This window comes from Dendrobates tinctorius, unplaced genomic scaffold, assembly GCF_039654945.1.
Source record: "Dendrobates tinctorius isolate UK_male_01 unplaced genomic scaffold, ASM3965494v1 ptg000224l, whole genome shotgun sequence".
Classification (NCBI taxonomy): Eukaryota; Metazoa; Chordata; class Amphibia; order Anura; family Dendrobatidae; genus Dendrobates; species Dendrobates tinctorius.
The window spans coordinates 6,019,671-6,031,903 of NW_027361891.1; the positions used below are offsets into that span (position 1 = coordinate 6,019,671).

A 12,233-nucleotide genomic window follows, 5' to 3' on the forward strand; every position below is an offset into this window, starting at 1 on the left:
AATTTAATTTAGGGATACTCTCCATCCAATGGCAAAAACATCAAGAAAAACTGAGTGTTTATCCCTCTTGTTTCCTCCCTCTACTAACCTACCTATGCCCGACATTGCCATTTCCGTGTGTGGTTCCACCATTACTCCCCAGCAACATGCCCACTGTCTTGGGGTCATACTTGATTCAGAGCTTTCTTTCACCCCCCCACATCCGGTCATTGGCTCGCTCTTGTTATCTGCACCTCAAAAACATTTCTAGAATTCGACCTGTTCTTACTTTCAACTCTGCAAAAACTTACTGTTTCTCTTATTCATTCTCGTCTGGACTATTGTAACTCTCTACTAATCGGTCTCTCTTAACAAACTCTCCCCTCTCCAATCCATCCTGGATGCTGCTGCTTGGATCATATTCCTCACCAATCGTTATACCGATGCCTCTTCCTTGTGCCAGTTCTTACACTGGCTACCCATCCACTCCAGAATTCAGTATAAACTTATTACCCTCACCCACAAAGCCCTCCATGGCTCAGCACCACCCTACATCTCCTCCTTCATCTCAGCCTACCACCCTACCCATGCCCTCCGTTCTGCAAATGACCTGAGGTTAACATCCTCATTAATCAGAACCTCCCACTCCCGTCTCCAAGACTTTTCGCGTGCCGCGCCAATTCTTTGGAATGCACTACCCAGGCGAGTACGATTAATCCCCAATCCCCACAGTTTTAAGCGTGCCTTAAAAACACATTTGTTCACACTGGCCTATCGCCTCAACACATTAACCTCAATATCCCTGTGTGGCTCATTTCAAAATTTTTTACCATAACCAGGTTCCTCGCATCATGTTATCGCATGCTTTTTGCATTTAATAGCCCTCTGTGTCTGTACTGTTACATATTTAGACTGTTAACTGGTTCATGCAGCAACAGGAACACCTTTTTACACTAGGGATGGTCCAAACAATAATATATATATATATATATATATATATATATATATATATATATATATATATATATATATATATATACACTCACACACACTCACTTTATTAAGTACCAAGATTTCACCAAAGACAAGACATAATGTACAAGATTACAAAAAATTGCAAAAAGTAAGATACATAAAAAAGGCTGTATTAATGCATAAAATTGCCAACTCTTGGCATAGAGGTAAGCAGAGGTAAAGGGAAGCAATCACAATACAATCATCCAAGCAGCGTTAACAATAGTAACCATATTTTTAGACAGCAGGAGTTCCCTTACCCATCGTAAATGTGTCACCATGTCACGCGAGCACCCTGACGCGCGTTTCACACCTTGCTTCCTCGGGGGGCGATCCCTTCCTCTCTGTTGGGAACTGGCCATGTTTTCCACTCACATGGTGTATAAATACATAAGACCCGGCAGGTAGTTAGGACATCCTCAAATCTTTTTGGTGTCTTATTGTGCAGTTGAAAATATACATGCGCTGTCCATGCAGTCAGCGTTGTCCCCCATATGCACATTTTCAAATGCACAAAAGGATGCGCCAAAAACGTTTCACTTGCTAAGTGCAGGGTCCCTCTAATGTGACTAGTAAACATGAAAGGGTTACATAACTGCTGGGAAGTAGGCAAACCGGACACTTTTTGCTAATGTAAGTAATTTTCAAATCTCTTTATGTAATGAAACACGTTTTAGAACTGACAGCTTAGCATTAAAGCTAGTTTAGGCAGTATGCAATATTTCACCATCTCTAAGCCTTTGACCATTGACCATGTATACAGTCACTATATTTCCTTTGTGTATGTAGGTACCTAACATTGTTAAAGCGCTACATAAACAGATGAAGGAAAAAAGTGTGAAGACGCGGCAGTGTTGTTTTAATATGCTCACCGAGTTGGTGAATGTACTACCTGGGGCTCTGACACAGCATGTTCCTGTTCTTGTGCCAGGTAAGTGGTCATCTCCTTTCTGTGTATCTTTTTGTCCCCCTCTCCCCAGTCTTCAAAATATTCTGTGTAGAGTGAAATTTTAAAATCCTTAAAAAAACAAAAACGTTTTTTCTTAATGGTTCATTACTTTTTTTTTTTTTTTTTTTTTTTTTTTTTTTTACAGGAATTATCTTTTCATTAAATGACAAGTCAAGCTCCTCTAACCTGAAAATAGATGCTTTGTCATGTTTGTATGTAATCCTCTGCAATCATTCTCCTCAAGTCTTCCACCCACACGTCCAGGCCTTGGTGGCACCTGTAGTGATCTGTGTCGGAGATCCCTTTTACAAAATCACATCTGAAGCCCTGTTAGTTGCGCAGCAGCTTGTGAAAGTCATTAGACCGCTGGACCAACCTTCTTCCTTCGATGCAACCCCATACATAAAAGATTTGTTTACATGTACAATCAAGAGGTTGAAAGCCGCCGATATTGATCAAGAAGTAAAAGAACGTGCAATCTCCTGCATGGGTCAAATAATCTGTAGTCTCGGGGATAATTTGGGAAGTGACCTCCCTAGTACCCTTCAAATCTTCCTTGAGAGACTGAAGAATGAGATCACTCGGCTTACTACAGTGAAGGCTCTAACATTAATAGCTGGATCTCCATTGAAAATAGATCTGAGGCCAATCTTAGGAGAAGGAGTGCCTATCCTTGCCTCATTTCTCCGGAAAAATCAGAGGGCGTTAAAACTGGGCACTCTTTCTGCTCTAGATATCTTGATAAAAAATTATAGCGACAGCTTGACTGCTTCCATGATTGATGCAGTACTGGACGAGCTTCCGCCTCTCATTAGTGAAAGTGATATGCATGTGTCTCAGATGGCAATAAGCTTTCTGACCACATTAGCTAAAGTTTATCCATCTTCTCTGTCAAAGATTAGTGGATCTATCCTTAATGAACTGATTGGGCTTGTGAGGTCACCATTACTTCAAGGAGGAGCTCTTAGCGCAATGTTAGAGTTTTTCCAAGCCTTAGTCGTGACATCAACTGCGAGTTTGGGCTACATGGATTTGCTGCGCATGCTGACTGGTCCAGTATATGCCCAGAGTACTTCTCTCACCCACAAGCAGTCGTACTATTCTATTGCCAAATGCGTAGCAGCACTCACTCGGGCATGCCCAAAAGAAGGACCAGCTGTTGTTGGTCAGTTTATCCAAGATGTTAAAAACTCTAGGTCTACAGACTCCATTCGCCTCTTGGCTTTGCTTTCTTTAGGTGAAGTTGGACATCACATTGATTTGAGTGGACAGATAGAGCTAAAATCTGTTATATTAGAAGCCTTTTCCTCTCCTAGCGAAGAAGTAAAATCTGCAGCATCGTACGCACTTGGAAGTATCAGTGTAGGCAATCTACCAGAGTACCTGCCATTTGTCTTACAAGAGATAACTAGTCAACCCAAAAGGCAATACCTTCTACTTCATTCCTTAAAAGAAATAATAAGCTCTGCATCAGTAGTGGGCCTTAAACCATATGTGGAAAATATCTGGTCTTTATTACTGAAACACTCTGAATGTGCCGAGGAAGGAACCAGGAATGTTGTTGCTGAATGCTTGGGCAAGCTGACATTGATAGATCCCGAGACGCTCTTACCACGTCTCAAAGGATACTTGGCGGCCGGTATGTGTAGAAATATTAAGCTTATAGTGTACAGTCTTGTAGCTCTATATAATCAGTCTTATTCATTAAATTTACTGCTTAATTATAAGCTGTGCAGTATGGCTTCTTTTTAGAAATACCAGTGATATTATTTCTTATGGCTGTATTTTAGCCATGTAACTGCCATACTGTTTCTTGCATGTAGTCTTTTAATGTGTGGACACTTAAAACTCAATATGGTTAATTATTTATCTGATTAAATACACTTCTAGACTCCCTTGCAGGGCGAAACACATATTTTGCCTTTTGGTACTTTTCAGCCTGGAGCATTGACATATTGCCATGGTATTCTAGAACTCTAAAGGCATGAAACAATCTTCGAAGCCTCTGCGAAAACAAAGGAACAGAGCACTCTTGGGCATTCCCCATGCTCAGTGGCTGATCAGAAGTGTCTCTGTCCAGGGAAAACTTTTTAATGAAGATTTTATAGAGGTTGTCACATTTGAAATATTTTAGCCCACAGGCTCATTGATGTTCACATTAACAAACTGCGCTTTATTCACCCTTCCTGGATCCAGTGCTATATCGCTCTGCTCTTTGACTGGCTTCAGTGGTGACGTTACATTGGCAGTGCTGCAGCTAATCGTGGAGCTCAGAGGCTCATGCTGTTGATACAGGTTGAGCCGCTGAACTTAGCGACTGTCTGCAGTCCTGTAAATAAGACTTCATTGATGCTGTTGATCAAGAGTGATAAAGTTGTTCTGGACCTGGGAAGAGTAATTACAGCGCAGTTTCTTTTTATTTTTTATGCTAGTAAACCTGTGGGTTAAAAATATTTATATCTGGACAGCCATATAGCCCTTTCATTATGTGGATTATATGTGTCATTTGGGCTCTCAATAATTTGGAAGTGTTGGCATAAGGAAAGAAAAGTAGAACACAGGCATTTTTTTCTATTTAATCGGTTTAGCTAGGCCTCAAATGTCAGCCGTGGAGAGATGCAACTTCATACTGAGCGGGACTGTCGCTTAACAAAAAATGTTGGACATGTAGTGATCGTACATCAACACATTACATTATATGACATGATACCCATTATGAGTTGGTTCCTCAGCAATTGTCGCATCATGGGAAAAGTTGTCTCTGCACCATATCAGAAACAAGAGCCTGAGCAAGCCATTTTAATGTCTGCAGATTTGGTACCCTCATTATGTGTTTTATGTTTTATTTATTTTAATATTTCAAGGTTCATCATATGCACGGAGCTCTGTAGTAACGGCTGTTAAGTTTACAATTTCTGATCATCCTCAGCCCATTGATCCACTGCTGAAGAACTGTATTGGTAAGCTTCATATACTGATGATATATTCAATAGTCCCTGAGGCGGAGGGAGTTCATGTTGATGTGTGCCTATGTTGTTTTTTTTCACAGAACCGTTATAAAGTTAGTGTTTCACACCCCTTTATTACATGAAAACTCTTTTCCCTTTTCTAACAGGTGACTTTTTGAAGACCTTGGAGGATCCAGACTTAAATGTGAGACGAGTAGCCCTAGTGACATTTAACTCTGCTGCACACAACAAGCCATCATTAATTCGAGATTTGCTTGATTCTGTGCTTCCTCATCTTTACAACGAAACGAAAGTCAGAAAAGAACTAATAAGAGAGGTTAGTGAAGGACATTATGGTTTTCCTATAATTATCTTTCCATCTGTATTCCAATGTATTAAATATATTTATTTCAGGTGGAAATGGGTCCCTTCAAACATACAGTGGATGATGGCCTGGACATCCGGAAAGCTGCCTTTGAGTGTATGTACACCCTTCTTGACAGTTGTCTGGACAGGCTGGACATCTTTGAATTCTTAAACCATGTGGAAGATGGCTTAAAGGATCATTATGACATTAAGGTAATGCAAGACTAGATTGCTTTTACGTGCAGATAGACTTTACAATGTGTGATATTATACACTGTTCAAAAAATAAAATGAACACTAAAATTGAAATATTCCAGTTGAACATCTTTATTCATTACATAGTAGAATGCGTTGAGAACAATAAAGTAAAAATGATGAATGTAAATCAAAATTAATATCCTATGGAGGTCTAGATTTAGAATGGCACTCAAAATCGAAGTGGAAAATCAAATTATAGGCTGACCCAACTTCAGTGGAAATTCCTCAAGACAATGAAATAATGCTCAGTGTGTGTGGCCTCCACCTGCCTGTATGACCTCCCTACAATGCCTGGACATGAGAGGCAACAGATGTTCTCCTGAGGGATCTCCTCCCAGAACGGAATTAAAGCATCCAGTCAACTTCTGGACAGTCTGTGGGGAAACGTGGTGTTGGTGGATGGAACGAGACTTAATGTTCCAGATGTGCTCGATTGAATTCAGTTCTGGAGAACGGGCAGGCCAGTCAATAGCATAAATGCCTTCATCATGCAGGAACTGCTGACACACTTCAGCCACATGAGGCCTAGCATTGTCATGCATCACAAGGAACCCAAGGCCCACTGCATCTTCATATGGTCTCACAATGGGTCTGAGTATCTCATCCTGGTACCTAATGGCAGTCAGGTACCCCTGACTAGCACATGGAGGGCTGTGTGGCCCTCCAAAGATATGCCTCCCCACACCATTACTGACCCACTGCCGAACCTGTCATGCTGGAGGATGTTGCAAGCAACAGAATGTTCTCCACGGCGTCGCCAGACTGTCACGTCTGTCACGTATTCAGTTTGAACCTACTCTCAGCTGTAAAGAGCACAAGGCGCCAATATTGAATCTGCCAATATGTTTCTGACCATTTGAGCAGACACATGGATGTTAGTGGCCTGCTGGAGGTCATTTTGCAGGTCTGTGGCACTTCTCCTGTTCCGCCTTACACAAAGGAGGAGGTAGCGGTCCTGCTGCACAGTTGTTGCACCAACAAGGCGCCAATATTGAATCTGCCAATATGTTTCTGACCGTTTGAGCAGACACATGGATGTTAGTGGCCTGCTGGAGGTCATTTTGCAGGTCTGTGGCACTTCTCCTGTTCCGCCTTGCACAAAGGAGGAGGTAGCTGTCCTGCTGCACAGTTGTTGCCCTCCTACGGCCCCCTCCACGTCTCCTGGTATCTGCTTCATGCTCTGGACACAAGTGTTGACAGAAACATCTACCCTTCTTGCCACATCTCTCATTGATTTACCATCCTAAACCTCAACAACTTCTGTGGGTTGTTACTGTAGCTTTACGGGTGAGGGCAATGACAAAATGCAAAACTGACAGAGAACAGAGAAATGGTCTGAGGTCTCCCCCTGCAGAACCATTCCTTTATAGGGGTTGTCTTGCTAATTTGACTATCATTTCTACCTGTTTTCTGTTCCATTTGCACAACAGCAGGAGAAATGGATTCAAAATCATTGTTTCTTCTTAACTGGACAAGTTGATTTCACATAAGTGTGATTGTCTTGTAGTTAGTGTTGTTTAAGTGTTCTCTTTATTTTTTTGAGCAGTTTATATACATCCTACGGATCAATGGGTGTCCTTGCAAAATCTATGAACCTGTACACCGTTGTGGACACATGCTCATGCTGGATGTCAGCACGTGTCCTCAATTCAGCACTGTGTAGCAGTGTTTTGAATGATGAGTAGAGGTCTCAGGACCTGGCTCCCCTACTAATCTGCAGGATGTTTAGAAACGTTTCCATAATGTAAATCTAAAGTGCAGTTACGTTTTATAATTATTGCAGATTACTAATGTGTTACACCTTTCTTTATTGAATTCACAAACAACCAGTCAAATAGTCTATTTATTTATTTTTTCATTTTCTCCTGTACAGATGCTGACATTTTTAATGCTGGTAAGGTTGTCTACCTTATGTCCAAGTGCTGTACTGCAGAGGCTGGATAGATTAGTAGAACCCTTGCGTGCCACCTGTACAACCAAGGTTTGTTACTTTTTTTCCTATTCTCTTCTGATCTATTTTGGAACAATTCCATATTGGAGCATTATATATCAAAAGAGGGCTTGACCGCAGACTGAGAAGTTATAATGAAAATCTTTGCATCTCTTCTAATTATGGCTAACAAACGTTGATGCAAAATACAGACCAAATTGCTGCTATTTAACCCCTTTACAACCTTGGACATATCCATACGTTAGAATTTGTCACGTCGGTTGAGAACAGGACTGGAAACCAGGGAAGACTGATCAATGAGCATATTAACTCTTACACTATATGAGCTACACTTTTACACAAGGTTAGGGAGTATTAAAATTTGTTCGTTTGCTTCTTAGTAGTTTTAGTGCAATCCAAGGTCTATATAAATCCAGTCCTGCCTGCAAAACCACATATTTGCATTCTGAGATTTGAAGTGTGAAAGAGAGAGGGCATCAAACCATGTGCTGTGATCCTCTTAATAAGGAGTGCTGTGATCTTCTTAATGAGTTTTTTTTTTCATTTCATAGAATCTGGACTAATTTTTTTTTTTTTTTTTTTGCCATTGCAATTAAAACCCACATAGAGCAGTGACTACATTACACTAAGTCAGAACACTATGTAGCTTATTTCATCAGGGAGTTTAACCCCTTAACGACCGCCGATACGCCTTTTAACGGCGGTAATTAAGGGTACTTAAACCACAGCGCCGTTAATTCACGGCGCTGTGATTTAAGTGAATAGCGCCCCCCCAGTGTCGGATTTTCTCCGGGGTCTCGGCTGCCAGGGGTAGCCGAGACCCCAGAGAACATGAATCGGTCGGTTTTTACCGACCCCCGCTTTTGCGATCGCCGTTATTAACCCTATAACGGCGACCGCAAAGGAAAAAAAAAGCCGCAATTTTACATTTAATTTCTCTTTCCTCTGATGTGATCGCACATCAGAGGATAGAGAAATAGGGTCCCCGGTCCCCTCCCGGTACCTCTCCCTTGTCCTCCGTCCCCTCCCGGTGGTCCCGCACCCGCCGGCGTCATCCGATGGGCGCCGCCATCTTGAAAATGGCGGGCGCATGCGCAGTGCGCCCGCCGGGAATCTGCTGGCTCCAGCTGGCAGATTCCATTCATTATTTTGATCACTATGATAAACGATCATAGTGATCAAAATAATAAAAATAGTACATAACCCCCCCTGTTTATCACCCCCTTATATAGGCACACATAAATAATAAAAATATTTTTTTTTTCAGTTTTCCATAAGGGTTAGGGTTAGGCTAGGGTTAGACTAGGGTTAGGGTTAGGTTAGGGTTAGGCTAGGGTTAGGGTTAGGCTAGGGTTAGGGTTAGGCTAGGGTTAGGGTTAGGCTAGGGTTAGGCTAGGGTTAGGGTTAGGCTAGGGTTAGGTTAGGGTTAGGCTAGGGTTAGGCTAGGGTTAGGCTAGGGTTAGGCTAGGGTTAGGCTAGGGTTAGGCTAGGGTTAGGCTAGGGTTAGGCTAGGGTTAGGCTAGGGTTAGGCTAGGGTTAGGCTAGGGCTGGGCTAGGGTTAAGGGTTAGGGTTGGGCTAGGGTTAGGGTTGGGCTAGGGTTAAGGGTTAGGGTTGGGCTAGGGTTAGGGCTAGGGTTAGGGCGAACTAGGATTAGGGTTAGGATTAGGGATTATGGTTGGGATTAGGGTTAGGGGTGTGTTGGGGTTAGGGTTGGAGCAAGAATTGAGGGGTTTCCACTATTTACCAACTTTGGGGGTCTAAAAATTGGGGTCTAAAAAAATCACTTTTGTGGAAATAAAAAAGACTTTTTATTTTCACGGCTCTGCGTTTATAAACTTTTGTGACGCGCTTGGGGGTTCAAAGTGCTCACCACACATCTAGATAAGTTCCTTAGGGGGTCTAATTTCCAAAATGGGGTCACTTGTGGGGGGTTTCCACTGTTTAGGCCCATCAGGGGCTCTGCAAACGCAACATGATGCCCGCAGACCATTCCATCAAAGTCTGCATTCCAAAATGGCACTCCTTCCCTTCCGAGCTCTCCCATGCGCCCAAACAGTGGTTCCCCCCCCCACATATGGGGTATCAGTGTACTCAGGACAAATCGCATAATAACTGTGGGGGTATGATTTCTCCTGTTACCCTTGTAAAAATAAAAATTTGGGCGCGAAAAGATCATTTTTGTGGAAAAAAAAAATGGATTTCTTATTTTCACGGCTCTACGTTATAAACTTCTGTGAAGCACTTGAAGGTTCAAAGTGCTCACCACATATCTAGATAAGTTCCTTAATGGGTCTAGTTTCCAAAATGGGGTCACTTGTTGGAGTTTTCCACTGTTTAGGCACATTAAGGGCTCTCCGAACGCAACATGGCATCCGATCTTAATTCCAGCCAATTCTGAGTTGAAAAAGTCAAACGGTGCTCCATCCCTTGCGAGCTCTGCCGTGTGCTGAAAAAGGGGTTTACCCCCACATATGTGATATCGGCGTATTCAGGAGAAATTGTACAACAAATTTTGTGGTTGATTTTCTCTTTTAACACTTGTGAAAATAAAAAAAATTGGTTCTGAAGTAATTTTTTTCCAAAAAAAAGTTAAATGTTAATTTTTTCCATCCACATTGCTTTCGTTCCTGTGAAGCACTTAAAGGGTTAATAAACTTCTTGAATGTGGTTTTGAGCACCTTGAGGGGTCTAGTTTTTAGAATGGTGCCACTTTTGGGTATTTTCTGTCATGTACACCCCTCAAAATGACTTTAAATATGATGTGGTCCCTAAAAAAAAATGGCTTTGTAAATTTTGTTGTAAAAATTAGAAATCGCTGGTCAACTTTTAACCCTTATAACTTCCTAACAAAAAAAAATTTTTGCATCCAAAATTGTGCTGATGTAAAGTAGACATGTGGGAAATGTTATTTATTAAGAAATTTATGTGACACATCTCTCTGATTTAAGGGCATAAAAATTTAAAGTTTTAAAATTGCAAAATTTTAAAATTTTTTGCCATATTTGTTTTTTTCATAAACACAAGACTTATCGAAGAAATTTTACCACTAACATGAAGTACAATATGTCACGAAAAAACAGTCTCAGAATCAGCAGGATCCATTAAAGCGTTCCAGAGTTATAACCTCATAAAGGGCCAGTGGTCAGAATTGTAAAAATTGGCCTGGTCATTAAGCTGCAAACTGGCTCTGTCGCTAAGGGGTTAAGATATGTTAAAGCTTGGATGACACATTTTTTTTTTTTTAATTTGCAGGTGAAGGCAAACTCTGTGAAACAAGAATTTGAGAAGCAAGACGAACTAAAGCGCTCAGCAATGCGAGCAGTGGCAGCACTTTTAACCATTCCTGAAGCAGAGAAGAGCCCCTTAATGAGTGAATTCCAGTCCCAGATCAGCTCAAATCCTGAACTTGCCACAATATTTGAAAGTATTCAGAAAGATACTTCATCTGCCACCATGGAATTAATGGACACAACTTAAATATTCCTTAAGTGGGACCATAACATTGAACCATATAATGCACTGAAATTAAAAGGTTCTGAATAAGGCAAACGATTGAAATCTTGCGTATCAAGCTTCACAATGTTCCACATTCTATAAGGAGGGGGGTTGGCTTAATTCCATTGTTGCTTTTTGTAGCCTTTATTCCAAGACTATGTTTCCATGATAAAGAAGTTATTGGTTTAGCCATTTTAAAGATGGTCATCAGTTAGAATATATTATGTATGGGAATACCTTCCAGAATCCATTTCCACTGTATTGTTTAGGATTAAAACTGTTAAAACGGACCATGAACATATTTTTATTCCATTTTTGTCTCTGGTTTCAGAGCTGAAGACAAAACATCTAGATTTTTTTATATACTTCTGTTCCCTTCATTCCTCTATGTAAAAGGCTTCTGGCTTGCAGATCAAAGTCTTTGTAATATTTATTACATCAGACATAATTGAGACGTTCCCTTTTAAATTTGTTGTGGTAGAACTCTTTCCTTAATCTGCACTTAGATTGCATGACTGGGTTCACACACACAGTATATGAAGTCTGTAAGAGAGCATGCATTTCTACAGAAACTGCTGATTGTTTTCCGTGCAGTTTTAATGTTACAAATTTGAGAAGCATTTAAGTGTATTATAGCATTTTGTCCTAGTGTCTTTGCAGAACACTCAATAAGTTCTGTGTAGGCTCCTGACTGCTCTACATTAGAGTTGAGCGACTTTGGTCGGATCGGGTTTCGTGAAACCCGAATGAAACAAAATAAGTTTCAGATGAAACTCGTCCGACTAGAGCAAAACAAAGTCGGAGTTTCGTCCGACTTTTATTTCCCATTGACTTGCATTGGGGTCGGGTTTCGGACGAAACTCCGACTTTGTTTTGCTCTAGTCGGACCAGTTTCATCTGAAACTTATTTTGTTTCATTCGGGTTTCACGAAACCTGATCCGACCAAAGTCGCTCAACTCTACTCTACATAACCTATTTCACCAAGGTTTTTATAAGTGCTGTGAAAATATAGCTTTTGTTGGAGAGTTGGCCAATTCCAACAAATGAAAACCGAAAAAAATAATAGAAGTAAAGAGAATTGACATTTTGGAAATAAAACTCTGTTCATACTACATACCTGGGAACATCAATAAATACCTGGCTTATGTGCTCTTTTCATTTTGCATTTGTTTCACAACTTTTCAGTTGTGTACATTGTGATAATGTACCATACAAGTAGTAAGTGCAGAAAAAATATATTCTAAATATAAACAAGGGGCTAAGGTTTTGTT

General features: G+C 40.9%; 1 protein-coding gene across 1 annotated transcript in view; it reads left to right on the plus strand.

The window, feature by feature from the left end:
* Positions 1–11,251, plus strand: part of CAND1 (cullin associated and neddylation dissociated 1) — a 48,108-nt gene extending 36,857 nt beyond the window's left edge. The window contains exons 9-15 of the mRNA XM_073555481.1: positions 1,783–1,924; positions 2,088–3,581; positions 4,807–4,902; positions 5,058–5,227; positions 5,305–5,469; positions 7,388–7,495; positions 10,719–11,251. Coding sequence (XP_073411582.1) covers positions 1,783–1,924; positions 2,088–3,581; positions 4,807–4,902; positions 5,058–5,227; positions 5,305–5,469; positions 7,388–7,495; positions 10,719–10,943 — 2,400 coding nt within the window. The 3' untranslated portion in view covers positions 10,944–11,251. The remainder of the gene's footprint in view (positions 1–1,782; positions 1,925–2,087; positions 3,582–4,806; positions 4,903–5,057; positions 5,228–5,304; positions 5,470–7,387; positions 7,496–10,718) is intronic.
* Positions 11,252–12,233: the final 982 nt, after the last annotated feature.